The sequence below is a fragment of the Anarhichas minor genome, unplaced genomic scaffold (assembly GCF_050575085.1).
Source record: "Anarhichas minor isolate MPS153535 unplaced genomic scaffold, ASM5057508v1 ptg000002l, whole genome shotgun sequence".
Taxonomy (NCBI): domain Eukaryota; kingdom Metazoa; phylum Chordata; class Actinopteri; order Perciformes; family Anarhichadidae; genus Anarhichas; species Anarhichas minor.
The window spans coordinates 8,256,787-8,277,199 of NW_027466448.1; the positions used below are offsets into that span (position 1 = coordinate 8,256,787).

A 20,413-nucleotide genomic window follows, 5' to 3' on the forward strand; every position below is an offset into this window, starting at 1 on the left:
CCGCTGTCCATGGTGCTGACCAGACAACCCAAGTATTTAGCAATATGGTAGATATATGTGAAAGTGGAGGTGTATATATGTGTGAACTGTGATCTATCAATACAATGCTAATGCAAAAAAGAAATGGTAATTGTACTAGTCATCAGGAGTAGCTACTATTCAGCCTATATATGTAGGAATCGTCTAACAAGGTGGAACAGCTGAATATATTAGTCAAGCACTTTTTAAAGTAGGTATTTTTTCTTGTATTTATCTTGTAGGTTACTGTTACTTGCCATACCTCCTATAGTACATGTTTTACACAGATGCAGTGCCTGTATTTCAGTGATGAAATATTGGGGGAAGAGGAAAGCTTTTATTTGGAAAAATATCATCATTAAGTTAAACAGACGTAGAAATAAACAAATTAAATTTGAGTATACATTGCCATGATTTGAGTTTGAGTAAATTATGATTGAATTAATTTGTTCTTTAATCTTGAATCAATGCATTCATATGAATATTTACTTTGTTCTGTCGAATTGTCTTCTTTGTTCATTTAATACTAAACACTTTTGGGCTCCATGTCCTTCATGGACATACTTTATGGTGCAAGTACAATACTCTCGGACAGTATTGCAGTATGACCAGTAGTGTGTCTCACACAGGCAGTCAGATCAATACCACACCAGTGCTCTCTGTCCCAGTACAGACACACAGCGCCCCCTGTAGGTGAACAGGTGTGCAGAGGATAACAGTCGTCCCCATAGAGACAGGCTCCTACAACACCGTTAGATCCGCTAGTCCTCCCTCAGAAGCGATGACAGCCTTAATATGAAACAGCCGGCTATCGGACATTAATCATTTCCTCGAAAACAGACTCCCGGATGTTTGCCAAACAGATTTTTTTTATTATTGGATTAACGACCATCAGCCGCCAGCCGCAGTTTTATCCTGAGAGGCCGGAGATTTGAGTCTCCCTGCAGGGAGGAGTCCTCTTGTTATTTCACCGCTCGCTGAAGCCAGGCCAGCATGTCGGCGTTTTAGCAACCACCTCTCAAACACAAAGCTGCAGAGAGCAAACCCAATGCGCTCTTAAAGGTGGGTCTTTTGTTGCGTTCGTCTGCATAGACGTCTCAGTGTGTGTGTGCGCAGTTTAGCTATATAGCTAACCTAGCTTTTAACTTAATGGTGCTAGGGTTGGTGTTAGGTCGTTCACTGGTCACCCTTTTAGTCCAGCCTCGACAGGACCGAGCTAGAAAAACACAGCTGCCGTCGAAAGATGCTATTGTTGTCTTTAATATCTGGTAGATAAACACAAAGCATTTCCAATTTATGTCCAAAAGTGATGCTTTTATTACACTCCAACCTAACGCATCACCAGCTGGAACAAGGTGTAGATAAATGGTGTTTCCCCCCCTGGCATTTAAAAATACATATGCTCGTGGCATAGGAGTCGTGATACCACCACCTTAAACAATGAGAGTCTATGTAGTATTTCATCATCATCGTCAGTGGAGCAGGTGCTGTCAGTGAGGCCACAGGCCCCTGCTTGTTGTTCTTCATGCCGGTGATGTAATGCTACTCCTGTGCCATGATGTTGTTGTGTCCCTCCGTGCAGGATGGATGTGGAGGTGAGTGCTGGCAGGGACAGCACCTGGAGGAGAGCAGCAGCAGCAGCAGCAGATGATGATGCGGGTGGAGGAGGCATGGAGGCTCAGGTCGTACCGCCGGAGCTCTACGACTCTGCAAGAGCCAAAATAGACGCAAATCTCCGCTGGTTGTTTGCCAAAGCTTACGGTATAGGTAAGGCTTCCTCTGTTGAGACTTTGAGTCTTGTTAGTTACATTATGCTTTTGTTTATTCATTTATTGGAGCAAAATAATCTGCTTTGCATGGTTTTGTCTAGTAGCCCAGGAGTGGCTTCCTTATCTGTGAAGAATATCAGCACCTGCACATGGTATAGCCTATATTATGGTATTTGTGCAAATATAGACTCAGTACTGTAGTTGCATGAATAATTAGCTGGATGCAAATTCTGTTAAGTGAGCTGGATTGATTGCACCAATTACTTTTCTGGCATGCTATCATGCTATCATGCTATCATGCTATCATGGAGAGCAACAAAAACAAACAACACGCCTGTATAAACAAGATAACAACAGAATGTTTAACAACCTATATCTATATCTTTATCAAAGAGCCTGGCTATTATATCGCACTACTTGTATTATAAGCTGATATACTACAGGCCTGGTATCAATGAACATAGAAGTACAGTACATAATGCAGTCATGCATGGGTACAGTACAACTGCATGAGAGGATTTAGAAATGGTAGCAGATATATATGTTGTTTTTGTAGTATTTTGTTTTTAATATAGAGAGTTTACAATGAAGAAGGTAAACGGTAAACATGGGGAGGGAGAGAAGGCGGTTACACTTAGAGCTGAAAACATTAGTCAAATATGATTAGTCAAACTAAAACAAAACAAAGGTGTGATTGTAAACTGAATGTTTTGAGGTTTTGGATAAAACAACTTTTCTTCCCTGACATCAATGAGTCGAGACAGCAATTAGCAAATTAATTGATATGAAAATAATCATTATTGCGACCTTATAGCAGAGTATTATTATTACTAGCTGGTATACTTAGATAGTTGATAGTAATTAGATTTATAAGTTGTCACAAATTTGTTGAGTATCATTTAGATTGTCATTTGCTTTCTTTTCACTGTAAAAATGTAAACAAACTTCCTGAGAAAAAGACAGCAGCATAGCTACAGTCCAGACCTTCATGTTAGTGAGTGAAGACCTAGACCGGCATCTCACGATCAGCCAAAGTCTTTTATACACGGGTCACTAGCCTTCCCAGCTCTGACGAGGTCTCCTTAAACATTAAAAATGATTGCGCTTCATGGCCGGGCTGCAAGTAAATGTCTGGAAATGACTCCTTGAATGTGGGTTTTTGTGTCACTGGCTGTTCCTGCGAGCCTACCAGTCTCCGTGATTGTATCTTATCAGCATGACAATTAGGCATTTGGAAGGAGACACAGAGACAAATGGAAAACGCATCATCATCATATTAATTTTATGAGCCAGACATACTGTAAGTGTTCACTGCCTTGCAGTGCTGTCTCCTGTTTTGCAGAGGATGACTCAGTAAATGGACTCTGAGAGGGAAACATAACCCTAAAACTTAAAGCTTGTAATGTGTAGTGAGGTTCATAGCATTAGATTGGATGGCATTAGAATATAAATGAAGGATAATAAAATCTGACACACACACCCGGTATTGCACCATATTATCGTGATTGATATCACACGACTCTCCTAACAGCTGGAGCATTTTTAAGCTTAGTGCCAACGTTGGAAGTATCGTGAGCTCTGTCTTGCCGGTTAAAGCTTTACCTCCCTGTTACCCAACAGGGCAGAGATCCGATGCCCATAATAAACACCAAACCATCACCTTTCCGCCCTCCAAGCTTCCTTCTTCCCTTAATCTGATTGGCCCCGCCCTGGCATCAGATTGTGCCAGAGGCATTTCATGCAGGAGACTGATTTCTTGCACTAACTACACTAACTTAACTTCTTTTTCACACACAGTGGCGTTCTCTCACGTCTTACTGTCTTATGCTTACTTATTCATTGTTGTCATCACAATGACGCAGGGCCAAAGCTGATATGAGATTTAGGTTCAGGCAGGAATGAATTGTTCTGGTTAGCAGGCTGTGATAATGTAAGACAGCTAACTGAGTGGAGCTTATGAATATATTTTATAACTAAAAGCTTTAGAATGCTAGTCCACGTTAATCCTATAATATCTAACACTAACCAGCCCAAAACGTATTTATGTTGTGTTGATGTACAGCGTGTCTGTTTGTTTACTGTGATACAGTCTCTGGTCATTGATAGTCAGTGTGGAGGTCAGAGGAACCAAAACAGTCTTTATCAGATTAGAGTGCAAACCAACCGTGCAAAAGTCAGCATAGCCAGTCACATGTTTAAGTGGTTAATGGGATTGGACCCGAAGGTGTGTGTCTTTGTCCAACGCAGCCTTTACAGTTTTTATAATGGCTTTAAGAAAATGGCAAAAAGATTCATGCATGGCTTGTTTATTTACTGTATATTAATACGTGTATGTAAGAGTGTGTGTTATGTTGAAAAAATCTGAGATTGATATATTGGCCAGTGGTATTTTTGTACACAAACAAAGCAATAAAATACCATTAAATCAAACATGAAAACTACATGATGAGTATGATGATGTTTCATAACTGAGTGCTTGTTCGAGAGCTACACCACCGAAAGTAGGAGCTTCATTAAACTAAAGAACATGACGGATTGGCTGCATACACCAGCCTTTTTGTTTTTTTCCCTGCAAGGTCAGACTTATAAGTGTGCCTACTGGGTGCATTGGCTTAGAGGCTGTGTTTCCCCAACACACTGTCTACAGGAGGATTCTCCATTAAGCCTTCTCAAAGCAGAGAACTGTGGCTTTCCCCTGCAGAGCCCAGAGTCTGACAGCCCTGCCCTGACTGTCAGCAAGATCTCTGCTGATCAATCTGACCTTGTGTGTGAAAGAAGAGGAACAAAGGCTTTCCCTGCACCCCTCCCCACACACACACACACACACACACACAGACACACACCAGGGTGGGCTTAAACGCTTGGATCAGGTGGATGATAAATATCTAAGGAGTATTAGCATCTAGGATTAGGACAGTTGCTTCTCCTCCTCCTCCAATTCCCCAACCCACTCACACTCTCACACACACACACACACACACACACACACACACACACAGACCTTCTGATGCCAGGGACCATAAAACGATTCAATGAACAAGCCCTGGTGATGGGATGAAAGTGCATCCCAGCCCCCACATTCAAACATGGAGGATGATTGGGATGTTGGGCGTTCTGGGACAGCTGAGGCTGAGGAAGTGGCCAGGGTGAAGAGAGATGTGTTTTTGGAAATCTGCCACAAGGAAGACGTGCAAGATTTGCTCTTGTTGAGAGAAACACAAACGAGACAAATCAAGACAGACCTGGATGGATGTATAATGAGCACTCTCAAGCCCATATGGCAGCACGACACATGCAGAGTGAGATAGATACTGTAGGTGTGCCAAGCAAGCAGTCTGTTGTAAAAGACACAGCTATGGTTTTCACAGTGTGCTGTAGCTCTGACCGGAGCCTGTGTGTGTGTGTGTGTGTGTGTGTGTGTGTGTGTGTGTGTGTGTGTGTGTGTGTGTGTGTGTGTGTGTGTGTGTGTGTGTGTGTGTGTGTGTGTGTGTGTGTGTGTGTGTGTGTGTGTGTGTGTGTGTGTGTGTGTGTGTGTGTGTGTGTGTGTGTACGTGTTTTCCACTGATGGATGTCTTATTTTGCCTGATCGCCTCAGTCAGCTGGCTTCTAAGTGAAGCTAAATGAGAAAAGATGCTGTTGTTAAGTGGCTGAATATTGATCCAAGTATCATCACTTATCCTCTTTTTAAATGTGGGCATTTTAAAAGCGAGTGAGACGGTCAGACAGGGATCTAACATGACTCATATTTTCAAAGTGAATCCATTGGTGAATGTATACAAAGTGACCATAATGCATTATAATACTGTGAGTTTTTAATGGAAGGCCACAGTTGAACTAGAGAGTAGCTCAGCACAATGTCATGGATGTTGCCTGTATATTGTCTGGTTGCCCACCTGGTTTGTTAAGAGTTGAGGACATTGATACCACTTTCACGTCTGTGCATTAGCTATGAAGCTAGAGCCAGAAGGCTGTTAGCCTAGCTTAGCATAAAGACTAAATGCAGGGGGAGAAAGCTGGCCTGGCTCTGACCAAAGGTTAAGAATATCTGCCTATCAGCACCTTTTAAAGCTCACTATTTAACATGTCACATGTCTTGTTTGTTTACTCCGTGTAAAAATGACAATCGGTGACCATTTCTTTTACTTATCCTCATCATATGCATTACAACACTAGTTGCCAACTCTATCAGACAACAGTCTCCCTGTTGATTCCTGCCTAAATCTACCTAGAAAGTGCTGGAAGCCAAATTTCATGTGTGCTTCAGGCCTTAACTCTGGATTAACATGTCCAAGGCAAATAAAAATAGCTGCACCGTGTCTGTGTCCATGAGCATGAAGATACCCCGCTGGGACAACACCACCAGCTTAAGTATCACCACTAAGTCCTGTTAGCTCATTGGCTTAAAGCCTGTGGGTCCACCTATGGGCCTTCAGGGCTGCTGGTCATGCTGTTTGACCATTGACTTTGTCTCAGTGCTCTCCTCTTGCATTGGTTTCTTATTAGACAGTCTAATACCTTAGAAGTCTCTGTTACATAACATGGTGAGGCATTGACGGACACGTGTGTGTACAAAAATAGTGTGGATGCACGGTGTGATTTGTGACTTAATACAACTTTAATAGGTAAAAGAAAGTCCCTGGCTAACATTCCTTTAATGACACACGTATGCTCGTCATTCTTACCAGATCACATCCCTACAGACCTGCGGAACCCCTTCTATACCGACCAGTATGAGCAGGAGCACATCAAGCCCCCCATCATCCGCCTGCTGCTGTCCGGGGAGCTCTACTGCCGGGTGTGTGGGCTCATCCTGCACGCCGAGCAGGCCGCCTCACTCCAAAGCCACCAGTCTGTCATCCAGGCCCTGTCCAGGAAAGGCATCTATGTCCTGGAGACGGACAACACACCCGTCTCTGATCTGGACCTCAGCTCGACTCCCATCAAGATGGTGGGTATAGCTTAACCTAATGTCTGGTTGTAGAGCAACAGCCAAAGAGACAGAAAAGACACACAACTCCGAATGAATCCTTTATGCTGGATGTGTAATAGTACTGTTTGCGAACACATTTGCCATACAAAACATTGTGATAATATGTCTATGTTGGGTTAACAATTCTCTAATTTAAGAATTGTTAGATCATTAATAGGTCACAAAATGTTCACTGTTGTGTCAATCAGGGTACATTCTCTGCAGTAGTGCAACTAGTGGACTGACAACAAGCTAATGTGACTTTGCTTTCCAGAGCCGAACATGAGCCAACAGTATTGGAATAAATAATGCACCAGTGGATGTTTTAAAGAGTGTTTAACTAAAATATTCATGACGCAAAATGAATCAATTGCTCAACATTTTTTATTCATTATGAACCCACTCTCAGGTGTGAAAACACAAAAGGCGGGACTCTGGCTGTAAAGCAGCAGTGTATGTGTCAGTATATGTGAAAGTAGACGGGGGTTCATATGAGGTGGAGACACTGAAGAGACTCTTCTGAGATCATCTTTACATGAAATAGATTCTTTGTTTGAGACATCGAATGACATTACCCTTTTTTTCAAGTAAATAAATCCATTGCCGGGCTTCCAGCAAAACACACACATCGTCCTTTTGTCCAGCGTTAGCTCACCGCTGGCCTTTTTGCAGCAATAACAAACATCGGTTTGAACTCTGCATGTTTCCAGTAAAGAGCCGTTTCTGCCCTGTTTCCATGGCAACTCAGTGATGGAGCATCTCTTACCTCTAAAATGTTTCTTCACAGAGAAGCCCACGTATGTACTACTGTTAAAAAAAAGGCAGTAGTTTTATGTGATATAATCAGCAAAGATCTCTATTCTTCCAGATCTCCCACGTCCAGCTCATCGATGCCCTGATGATGGCCTATATGGTGGAGATGATCAGCATCGAGAAGGTGGTGTCCAGCGTCAAGCGCTTTTCCAACTTCAGTGCCTCCAAGGACTTGCCTTTTCACCTGGAAGACGCAATGGTCTTTTGGATCAACAAGGTAGGAACCAGGCATGGGTGTCGGTGTTTGACATTTGTGCTTTCTTCTATCTGTGTTGACCCGCGGTACCTTTTTGTCGTTTACAGGTGAACATAAAGATGAGGGAGATCATCGAAAAAGAGCTGAAAATGAAGCAACATTTGCTGGAGTCGCCCAGTCACCAGAAGGTAACAGCTTGTGTGTCTTTGCCTCTTTGTCTCTTTCTCGCACTGCTTCAGAAAGAAAAAGCTTCCTCTCTGTTGAATACTGTCTTTCTTTGGTAATGTTGTTGCCTTTGTTTATTGTCCGTCTGGCTGGGATTTTATACGCATGCGTCCTTTCCTCACTGGGTGCATTAACTATCGTGTGTAGGTTTCATCATTGGATCTTGCCTGCATTGAGATCTAACAAAAACCTCATATCACCTTCTGATCACAGATTGAAACACAACACGCCATGGCACAGCTGTGGGCTACAACTTGAGCCCTGTGTTTTTGGCTAAATATTGTATACATTTTGCCAAATTGGCACAAATAAAAGCATGCAAAATTTGCTATTAGCGGTTCCTGTTTGCAATGTACCCATGTATGTACAGGCAACTCTCACTGGATTACTATGATACCGAAGAAAACTTAAAAAACATGATGATTTTGAAGTTGTAAGGAGCATTTGTTATGTCTGTGTATTCATATTTAATTACAATATACACAAACACTTCTTGTAGTTTCCCCTTTTTCTGCCTAACCCTTTCCAGTTGTCTTTAAGATCAGATCAGTCTCCATGGTGGATAATCTGATTTGTTGTCATTGTATATGACCCTTGACTTGTCTGCTGCTCTTCCTGTTTGTGTCTCCCCAAACTTCCCCCCCTTTCCTGCCTCTCGGATACTAGTCTCCCTCCAAATGGTACTGGAAGCTTGTACCTGTAAGTTTAACCGCTAGCCTTCTCTTGTATGTCTGTCTGAGATGTGTGTGTTTCAGTGTCAAAGGAGCCAATGCAGCGATGTATAAACATAATGTTGTTAACAGTGAAGATGACACAGTGCCCCTTTGTGGCAAAGGAAGAAACAGCAAGCTCATGAGACACTTTTCTATTTTTTCCTGCTCATATTTTGCTTTTACTTTGCATCAAACCCTTAAGCAGTGCCTTCAGTATTCAGCTTTCACATTCATCACCTCTCCTCCCTCAAAACATCCACACACCACGGTACATTTCTACACTTTCTGTTTTGGTTTTTATCCGAAAAAGTGAAGTGAAAACCCGGGAAGTTCTAGCCAACTGTTGCCATAAGGCAACCTGTCTGGAGTCCACTCATCCAGTCATGGCTTGCCTCATTTCATTTCATTAACTTCCTCCCAATCATTTCTTTCTTCCCCCACCAGCCTGATATATTGCATGCTCTGGCCAGCTACTTATTGGAGCCTGTGGAGTTCTCTCACATGGTAATGTACCATTAACCCTTTTGTTTATTTCATCCTGACCGTGATTGTTTTCCCCTTTTTTTGTCATGAATCATATCACTCAACTACTAAACCCACCCCCCCCCCCCCCTGGTCTCAGTTATATTATTACACCTGAAAATGATTAACATCCTTGCATAAGTCCTTATGAGCGAGGCACACATTATTGGACCACATGACAGGTCAGATGCAGCACATGATTCTCTGAAAGACTTTGCAAAGCTTCACATGATCTAATCTGATGAAAGTTAATTTAAGGTCATCAAGCACTGGATGCCACTTACAGACACCTCCTCTCCTGAGTGTTAAATACAGCCAGAGAGTCATTTACAAAGAGAGAAATGTTGTGTTTGTGTGTGTGTGTGTGAGCATGTGACTCAGTTTCCTGATTAGATACATTTGTGTACTATGTTTAAACTCGTGCCCTCTCCTCCTGTGTAGGTGCGTTACCGCAGAGATCACCTGTCGGGTCGGGCACTTCAGCACTTCCGTCTGTTGGACGACCTGTTGAAGGACGTGTGTGACGGCACAGCTCTGCTGGCTGTGATCCACTTCTATTGCCCAGAACTCATTCGACTGGAAGGTGCAGTAACATTGGACTGTAGATCGATACCAGTATAGTATACAAATATGAGGGAGGGGTATTGATCTTCTCATCCAACTCTCGGCAACTGAGCAAATGTGTATTTTCCAAAATGCCAAACATATTCCTTTAAGGTCTCTCATAAGAAGTAGGTTTCAAACGGTCTTGATCTACCAATTAACTAATGCAGAGAGCATTGACCATTGTTGTCCTGTTCTGTGCAGATATCTGTCTGAAGGAGGTCCCCTCCATAGCAGACAGTATGTACAACATCCAGCTACTACAAGAGTTCTCTCATGAATACCTGAACAAATGCTTCTATCTGAAGCCCGAGGACATGTTGTATTCTCCACCGGTACTAAAGGTGAGCCCAGAAAGTTATACGACAGGTGGCGACGACATTGTCGCGTCTTTGTGTTGTTATTTACCTTGAATGTGATCATTGTGTCTTGCAGAACAACGTCATGGTCTTCATTGCTGAGCTCTTCTGGTGGTTTGAGATCGTGAAGCCAGACTTTGTGCAGCCCAGGGACCTTCATGAAATCAGAGACGGTATAACACACGCTCAACTTGAACATTTTTGTTTATTCACTTATTTACGCTGTGGTTGTGTGTTGTGTGTGTTTGATGCATACATTTGCAACTGTAATGTTCCAATTAATACCAATCAAAGTATTTCTGATTTTGATTGTTATTAATCAAACTAGTGGCTCTTGTAAACAATGGTGTATTGTGTTGTAGGATCTCTTGTAATGGCTGATATCCCCTTTATTATTTGTGTAGTGAGATTGCTGCTGCAGCCCAAGACTTCTCGATCCCACATTCCCATCTCCAACGTCACCAAACGTAGTTTCCTGGCATCATCAAACTCTGCAGACATCTTGACTACATCGTCCCAGAGTCCCGACCTCAGGTAATATCCACAAACTGTGTTTTCCAGAAACATCACACACACACAGTTGTACTTGCAAGTCACAGTTTTACTTGCAAGTCACAGTTTTACTGATTAATGTTCTGTATTTTACACTTGTGTTTAAGAAAAGCAACATTATTTAAACATTTGAGAAGCTAAACTCAAACCAGATTTAACATTAAAACCCAAACCTCTCTCAGCAGTAAACCAGGCTCCCTCAGCCCATCTCACTCTTTACTGCCGCTGAGACAAAGACAACAGAAAATGACTGAGGAGAGCACTTCAGGTAATATAATACTAATATTTACTCAGGCTCCAATGCAGTTTGCTGCCTCAAGTCACAAACAAATAAAGGGAGAAGGGAGAAGGAAGATAGAGGTATTCAAGGTACTTGAATAGTTGCTAATGTAAGCATTTCACTGTGATATTTAGTGTAAGATTTTTAAAAAAGTATACTTTAATATCAGATCCTTATATTCAACCTAGAGATTTAATTTCCCAAGTGTAGATTATTAAAATCATCCACAATCAATGTTGCCTGTTTGAGAAGTCCTTGTTGTTGTATTGATCATATTTTCTTTGCACAGGACTGAGAAATAGGTCCAACTCTCTGACACGTGATGGGCAGCATCAGGGCTCAATACTGGCCTGGCCAGAGAGGAGGCAGAGGTGAGCAGTGTGATTACAACGTATCAGCAGGCACAGGTGTAGCAGACCAATGTTGTTCCATGATTCATGAGACTTGGCTTACACAAATCGTATTTATCCCTCTCGCCCTGTCCAGGCCTTTATCCCAGCCGGTGCCCTACGCCTTGCATTGTCCCCTGGAGGACGACGCAGACAGTATTAGCCTCGCTCGCTCCATCAGCAAAGACAGCCTGGCCTCCAATATAATGACCCCCAAACACATGCTGGGTCCTCAACTGCCTCAACACAGGCTAAGTGGTCAAAGCCTGCTTAGTCACATGCGCATAGAGGACGAGGAAGAGGAAATAGAAGAGGAGGAACTTGTTGCTGTAATCCACCCTTCTGCATTTTCTCGATGTCGACTTGGGAGTGACATGGAGCAGGATGAGCTGGAAATCCCAAGTGCAACATCCACCTCAAGGGTTTCCAATACTCGTTGCTCTCCCCGCCTTGACGCGGGTCTCTTTCTTCTGGACCACCCGGCAGACAGCTACTATCTGGAGCCTTTGATGCCTGCCATCCCTAAGCCAGCCAAAGAGAAGAGCATCAGCCTGAACAAGGAGGAGGAGAGTGGTGAGAGTCGCTGTAAAGCGACAGCGACTGCTAGGAAAGCAGCCATTAATGTCCCAAGCACCTCACAGAGGAAAGCCCCTGCGGCGGAGTTAAACAGAAGTACCTTTATCCCCATACCTGTGTCAGAATCAGTCCCCAGCTCTCTCAGGCCACCCACAGAGGGGTCGGCAGGCATCTCTCAGTCTGAGAAGAAGCAGTCCCCAGGCTTTTTCCTTCATTTGTCCGGAGAGACAGACTGCCACACTCCTTCCTCCACCACGCTTGAAATAGGGCATGACTCCGACTCTGACATCGCAGACCTCGAGGAAGACGAGGAGGAGGACGATCAGATGGAGCTGACTAAAGAAGTCGTGAGGAGAGAAAAGGGACAATTCTTAGAGGACGGAGAGGTGTGTGAATTTACAGAGGGTGAGGGTGAGTCAGCCAAACTGAGAGAAGACTCGAAGGTTAGTGAGCGGGACGATAAGGAAGGCGGCAGTGGACGCTCGAGCCCTTGCCTCAGCACCATATCGTGGGCGAGCAGCTGCAGCGCTACATGCAGCACCAGTGTCAAGATGACCAGCTTTGCAGAGAGAAAGCTCCTTAAACTTGGCCTCCGTGACGGATTCTCAAGCACCAGCAGTTCTCAGAAGACCACACCAGATGGTTCTGAGGTTGCCCCCTGCTCCCCCTGGCAAGTGAGGAGTGACGGCGCCTCTAGCTGGCTAGGAAAGGAGCCTAGTTCTGTTTTGGGGAAGAATTTGGTGGTGAGCGCCCCAGTAGTGCCTTCAGAGCTGCTGCAACTTCACATGCAGCTGGAAGATCAAAGACGAGCCATTGAGTATCAGAAGAAGAAGATGGAGACCCTATCAGCACGGCAGCGACTAAAGCTAGGGAAAGCTGCGTTCTTGAACATCGTAAAGAAGGGTGGAGGGAAGAGTGACACACTTCCCCTGCCTCTGAGACACTCACAGCTATCCTCAGAGCTAACTGACAGGAGTAAAATAAAGACCCAGTCGTGTAGGGATGACTCCTGTCTTGATGCTCTGAAGGTGCAGGCAAAGGCAGGTCAAACAGAGGCAGGCCAGATGAACAGGAACAACAAGCTGTCCCAGGATAATGTGGCTGAACCGGACTTGAACGAGTGTTCCCACTCCATAGATCTTCTCAATGAAGCTATTAGTTCCATCCAGCAGCAGATGATGCAGCTGTCTTTTCAGCAAAACCTGCTGATGAAGCGCGTGGTGTCACCTCCAGAGCTGCCGACGAAGCGCGTGGTATCACCTCCTGAACCTCCGATGAAGCGCGTGGTGTCACCTCCTGAACCTCCGATGAAGTGCGTGGTGTCACCTCCTGAACCTCCGATGAAGCGCGTGGTGTCACCTCCTGAACCTCCGATGAAGTGCGTGGTGTCACCTCCAGAACGTGTTGAATCAAGCCCTAGCACGACCCCCAACACAACAACACACTTCACATCCTCTACCTCGGACTCCACAGCTTTTGCAGTTCACTTTGTAGACATCAGCGGCAGCAACACTGCCCCTGCTCGACGTCCTCCCAAGCTTAGCTCGCAGCAACGCAGCAAGGCCTTGGAGCAAAAACAAAGTAAAGACAACAGCAAGATGGCTTCTATCAAGTCGTATACTCAATCCCTGGAGGGCAGAGAAAATTCTGGTAGATTCCAGGAGAGGAGTATTGTTGAGAGCTTCAGACCAGAGAGAAGCATTCAGAGAAACGCCACCTTCAGAGTCTCGGATGACCCCGACCAAGAGGGTGGAGAGGGAACCGGGTGCTTCTTTGACGGTACATTGAAGTCTCCCTCACGGGCTGCAGCACATGAGGAGAACACAATTTCCAACTCAGGGAAAGATGCTGTTGGTGGAGATGAGAATACAAGGGTCAAGGGTCAACTGATCGAGGTGGATCTATCAGAGCTTAAGGATCCACTGGTGGATGGCAGTGCAGACGTTACAGACTGCACGGCAGAAGGCGAGCAGAAGAATGTGATAGGTTTCTTCTTTAAGGTAAGATTATCAGGTGTCTAACTTTTGGAATATTCCCGAGTATCTTCCGGGAAGCACAATCACTAATTTCAATCATTCTTTTTTTTTTTTATCTTCCAGGATGACGAGAAACCAGAGGATGAAATGGCGAAACGTCGTGCTGCCTTCCTCCTCAAGCTGCAACGCAAAGCTGAAGAGGCGAGACTACGCAAACAGCATCACGAAGTCGAGAGTGAGCTCAAACGTGATGAGACCAGGTAGGGTTTTGTTTCACACACTCACAAATTAGAAATGTATTAAAAGTGATATTAAAAGACCCGTGTTTGGCAGATTTGGTAGGTCATTTGCTGTGGAATTTTTATTAGACAAAATACAGACCTGGCAGATTCGGGGGATTAAGATCACAGACGAGCTCTGCAATTATTACAAATTGCTAAAGGTCACCAGGCGATACTAGTCCCGTGTGAATAGGGCTGAAGCCTGCAGGTATGTGTGGGTGTCTCTTTGTCATGCAGTTAAATTCTGCCTGTCTTAACTTCAAGGCGCAAGGCAGAAGAGGACCGTGTTCGCAAGGAGGAGGAGAAGGCGAGACGAGAGATAATTAAGCAGGAATACCTGCGGAGGAAGCAGGAATCGTTGCTGGAGGATCAAGGTCTCGTCAAGCCTCGCCCACGCACTAAATCCCGCAGGAGCAGACCTAAATCCCTGCACCGTGCAGAGTCCAACAGCCTCTCCAAAGGATCCACCACACGTAAGAGGACGATTAGTAACGAAACAGCGTATATATTTGTGTAGTGCTCCGTGTTGCCTTAGCGCGGTGTCTTTGTCTAGCTGCTGATAGGCTTGTGTACATTCGTTGTCGTCCTCTGAGTGTGTGAATGTGTGCTGTGCAGGTGATTCTCTGAAGAAGTCCATGTTGATCAAAGCCCAGGGCTCAGCAGCAGGCTGCAGGGAAGGTGAACCTTCTAACCTGCTCTGCATGATCTGATATCAATATACATACACGGCCCATAAAAACGGTTAACGTGATGAACCCTCGAGGAGTCAGCTATGTATTTTACACTCATCCGTCAGTCTTTTTAGAATATCGGATTTGTCATTAGGTTGTCTTGCCAATTGTGTGCAGATTCTGTCCCGTGTTTGAATCACAGGGTTGTAAACTATTATCATATACACGGTAGAACAGGTGTGGAAAGAGCAAACAAAAACGTGTTTAGTAAAGTAACTGGTACTAAATCCTTCCGTCTCCATCATTTTCAGCTGATCTGAGCTGCAGTCATCGAGGATCGACGCTCTCTTTGGCGACCGAGGCAGACAGCGTCATCTCTGGAGGGGCGGAGTCTCAGAGGTGAGACTTCCTGTGTCGTGTGTAAGAACGGAGGAGATATCCTCTTCCCCATCTTGTGTATCCAAGTGGTCATTTGATTGACCTCTAAGTGTGCTTTCCAGGGCTGGATCTGTGTGCTCCATGGAGTCGTTCCCTATGCTGAGCAGGGCGTCGAGCAGGAACATGGAGAGGGACTGGGAGAACGGCTCGATAGCCTCTTCCATCACTTCAACCGAGTACAACGGTGAGCAAGCATGTAGAAGAAGATATATTTTAAACTAACTTAACTTTTGCTGCTTTGCGTTGCGTTCTTGCTGAGAGTTGGATGAGAATTTCGATACCACTCTCATGTCTTTCTGATAAATATGAAGACGGAGACAACATCCGTCTATCTTAGCGTTTGCTTTATCTGTAGAAAAACGACGTAGCCTGGGAGTGGCCATAAAAAGAAACACATTTATAAATTGAAGCCACAATTTACTAATTTGGAATCATGAGATATAATTTATTACCTCAATTTTATTAAATCGTTCCCACATTTTGATTCATTTTTGTGAACAAGTTCGCAATTTGTGGCCACAATTGAACTAAATCCTTCCAATGTTTTGGTAAATTGGGCAGAAGATGAGTATTTATACAGAGAGCCAGCACAGCGCTGCAGTCTCTAAGTGGAGTGATGTTGTGCGTTGTCAAGCCACAACAACAGATCCACTGCTTACATTTTGTTCAGCCAGCACCAGACTGTTATTGTAACCACAGAACCTTCACAAACATGTGGTTTTGATTTATTATCCGACATAGTTTATTCTGCACGCATCTACAGGTGTGTTCAACATCAACTCCACGCTCCTCGTTTTTGTTCAGGCCAGTCTTTCACCCGTTGTTTCCTTCCTAAACACAGAGTAAGCGGGGTAACTGTTGCGTGTGTCATCTTTCTTTTTTTTTTTAATGAGGCTAAACTGTTGTCCTAAAGCTCGACAATTTGAATTAGAAAACCGGTAGATGTGTGGCTGTGATGAGCAACATGATGTACAGTAATAGAGGTTTAAAACTATGGTTCAGTTTGGGAACTTATTGGTATGAAAATGATTTTTAAACTATAAGTTTGAACCCGAACAATCATGTTACTCATCACAGCCACACATCTGTTATGTAGTTCAAAATGTGGAGCTCCAGGCGACACTTTAACCAGCGTTGTTTAAAAGAAAAGAGGCCACGCACCCTGGAACCATTTCTATGTTCGGGCCATGACTTCCTAGGACTCTTTTACCAGGAAGTCACTGCACCCGACACTGCGTCCAGTCTTTATGCAAAGCTAAACTAATCTATTCTCTGCTCCAGCTTCATACTTAATGCACTTCATATTTTCGAAAACTATTCCTTTAAACACTCACAGACCTTTATGCATTTACCTTATAATTATCTTATCTTATCTTATTATTATGTTTTGTTTGTTAAAGGTCCTAAACTCTTCAAGGAGCCGAGCTCCAAATCCAACAAGCCAATCATCATCAACGCCATTGCTCACTGCTGTCTGGCTGGAAAAGTTAACGAGACCCAGAAGAATGTTATTCTGGAGGTCAGTGTGATCACTTGAAATGTATTTATTGATGGTGATTATTGATTGTGAATATGTAAAAAAAGTTAGTTTTTGTTATCTATTATTCGCACAGTTAATATTCCCCCCGTATTTTGCCATATTCGGAAATTATATTTTCCCTCCGTCTCACTGAACGCAGGAGCTGGAAAAGTGCGAGTCCAATCACCTGATCGTCCTCTTCCGCGACGGTGGGTGCCAGTACCGTGGCATTTACTCCTTCTTACCGGACACAGAGGAGATCATCAAGTTCACAGGCACGGGGCCGCGCTCTATCGGCCGGAAGATGATCGACAAGCTCTACAAATACAGCTCGGACCGCAAGCAGTTCAACGTCATCCCCGCCAAGTCGGTGTCGGTCAGCGTGGACGCCCTGACCATCCACAATCAACTCTGGCACGTCAAGAGACCAGGGAGTGCACGGAGGAAGTGAGAACGAGGACACTTGGTGTAGTTTCTGTTCCATCTACTACTGTTGGGCAGGACCCAATAATCTGTGAGGTGGACATGTGATCATGTGACTGACGTGTCTGACAGAGGGGTTAGATGTTCTGAAGAATGAAGATGTCAGTCTGAATGTTTATTTTCTTTTATCTCTTTAGCTTTTTATTCTGCATGTCACACTTTTAATTTGTGGGTACGTCCTAAATGAATTAGGCAACATTGATGACGGACTGATTCTTATGTAGCAGTGAAGAGGAGATGGACCCTCAAGTCGAATACCACTGAATCTACTTAACAGTAGCAAACATACTACTGATACCAAGTGCAACCACAGGCAGTGGTGGACATTCACTTGATAATGCTATTTCAGCTCGGCAAAAAAAATACCCTACTGCTGTGATTAATCCAGGCTCCGCACACAGAGCCCCTATTATTCACCAGTAACTCCTACTGGTCAGTGCTTTTTGAAGATGGAACTAACTTTTTTTAATGTAAGTATGAAATGGATGTTAGTGAGTGGTAATGTCCAGTCTCGTTTTCTATTACGTGTGTTTGTGGGAAGTGCGTGAGTCTTTGTGTTAAGGAAGGGGAGGGCTGAACGCACCGCTCGTGCGTCCTGCTCTGAATGTGTTCTCTCAACTCTCTCGATTATGCTTTAAAAAAACGGCAACAGAACTATGGAGCCAAGCAACACTGTTTTTTTTTGTTTTGTTTGGGAGCTTTGTGCTGCTGAGACAGAAGAGAAATAAAGTTTTACAGAAGGGGGAATTGTACTAGTATTTCAAACAGGAAGCGCTTTTCAGACTCAGTGCATTATACCTTTCAGTAGTGCATTATATTGTATTAACTTAATTCTTATATTCCACCACTGAGATCCCTGACTGGCTCATGTTGCTGAACCAAAATGAACCGAGCTGCGCCACCGAGCTGTTTGCTGCTCATTACCGTCTCACTAGATTCTAGTGAGACGTACGATTTTAATGTAGCTGCTGGCGCTCAACACTAGTCATTTCCCCGTAGTGGCCGACTGTCAGCAGCTGGTGTGATGTGGGGAGAACTGCACAATACTTGATATTCGTTTGCTGCATTTTGTACATTTTTGAGTAGTATTTTTTTGTACGTCACGTACAAGTTATGTTTACTAAACAGCAGGCACTATTTTGAGGTTTATTCTGTTACAGGCTTTCAGAGATGTTATGAGTCTTATTTCATTGTGTTATATTTTATGTTTATTTATTTTGAAGAGATATAATAAAATACAACTCGGTATGTTTTCTGATGAAGTGTGTGTGCTTGCTTAAGTTGTAGTGGTCTGTGTGCATTTGTTTTGTGTGCACTCTGTATTATATACAGCATGTGCATCTGTTCCTGAACACTCGGCACCGTCTGCCTTTCTGTTTCACTCTCTTCTTTTGTCACATTCATCCGTATATTTGTCTGCTGCTCGATTCCCCCTCTCTCTCTCTTCTGGATGTGGTGGAGGAATGTATCTTCATGAAAGGTCTGTTAGACTGTTTAAGTCATACTTACTCACACATAAATTGTTATACATTATTCTAGACAATCATACTCAGACTTCTCTTTGGGCCATAATTACCTCTGCCAAGGAGGTGAAGTTTGCGGTTTTGGAAAAGGTAATGGCCGTATTTCCATGAAATTTGGTGGAAGGGTGTAACGGGGACCAAGGAAAACTATATTACATTTTGGAAAGGATCCGAATCACTGAGCGGATACACAAATTATTTTTCACGTTCATTAACATCGCGAGATAGAGCATGGCCACAGCAGAGTGTTGTAGTAGTAGCAGAGCACTATTGAGAGCAAACATTTGACACTCAAATAAAGTGTCAGACAGTAAGCACTATATAGTACATAGGCAGTGATTTAAGCCACTAACCTGCTCTCACAGGTCATATTGCCTCACATATTCTCCTTGCTGTTGCTGTTCTTTCTTCCACATAATATACCAAGCCCCTCCACCTACATGAAAAAAAACCCACAGGTGTTTTCACTCGAGTTGCCTGATTAGACCTCATCTCCAGTCTTGATTGCCAGTAATGTGACTCACCTGTTAGTCACACAGCTCCTTCCTTTCTCTTTCCCATCACCACATCTTTTCACCTTCTGCTCTCTTTGCTTCTCCCTCATGCTTTCCTTTAGAATCTCCTTTTGCTTTTTTTTCCTTCCGTAAAGTATGTTTTACTACAGAGCTCAGCTTTACACTCGTTTAGTCTTCTGCTTTACAGAAGACTAACTGTGACATGTGACATCAGCTGTTTACCCGTTTCAAGTCTTTATTCTAAGTTAAGATAATGTTCTCCTGGCTGTAGCTTCATAGTAAGCATACAGACTCAATATTAGCAAATTGCCACGACTATTCTTTTAAATTGCCATTTCTAGTCATGACCGACAGACAGACGTTTAGCAATACTATGGCTGAATTATTAGACGGCAACAGTTTCAATATGTTTTTTTCATCATATAGCACTTTAATGTGCAACTTGAAATTAAATAAAACAGTACAAATATTTTCAACATTTAAATATGGATGAAGTCAAAGAGTCAAAGTCAAACATTCTTGTGTACAGGATTTAGCATTTTAGAAATGCGTACTTGGTCCAAACAGCCACAAATGTATATTAAAAAGCACATTCTTTCACTGAGCAGTGCTGAAAGTGAAATGAGGATTTCTGATTACTAACATAGTACAAATCAAATAAATCCTTTATGGCACAATACTGAATATATGGCACGGCCTGTTAAAGGGGTTGAACTAAGCACTTGTAGTGCAAAAACTTCATACATGTAGAGCGGAGAGACATATGTAAGCATCATTGTTTTTACATTCCTTACTAATTAAGACCTCTACACCACTGATTAACACACTTCTATGGTTCAGCTACCAAAAATAAGCTTTAAAGGAAACCTTCAATGCACATCTTTTATTTAAGTCACCCAGTGTTGAACATTATGCTTGATTGGATGTGATTGGTGGTAAATAGGTTTATGGCCCAGGGTCATTTACAATATGTGCATCTGATTTCCGTTAATCTCAAACAAGTCAAGAAAAGATGGATAGATC

General features: G+C 43.4%; 1 protein-coding gene across 1 annotated transcript; it reads left to right on the plus strand.

Annotated features, from left to right (window-relative positions):
• The first annotated feature begins 1,601 nt into the window (after positions 1-1,601).
• Positions 1,602-17,589, plus strand: LOC142961858 (calmodulin-regulated spectrin-associated protein 1-B-like). The gene is made up of 20 exons (XM_076102796.1): positions 1,602-1,785; positions 6,473-6,735; positions 7,625-7,786; positions 7,873-7,953; positions 9,148-9,207; positions 9,667-9,808; positions 10,033-10,172; positions 10,264-10,360; positions 10,592-10,721; positions 10,922-11,007; positions 11,309-11,390; positions 11,506-13,201; positions 13,298-13,984; positions 14,084-14,220; positions 14,506-14,714; positions 14,857-14,919; positions 15,224-15,311; positions 15,413-15,534; positions 16,751-16,869; positions 17,030-17,589. Exons 1-20 carry the CDS (start codon positions 1,602-1,604, stop codon positions 17,318-17,320), a joined length of 4,839 nt encoding a protein of 1,612 aa, XP_075958911.1. The 3' UTR covers positions 17,321-17,589.
• The last annotated feature ends 2,824 nt before the right edge of the window (positions 17,590-20,413 follow it).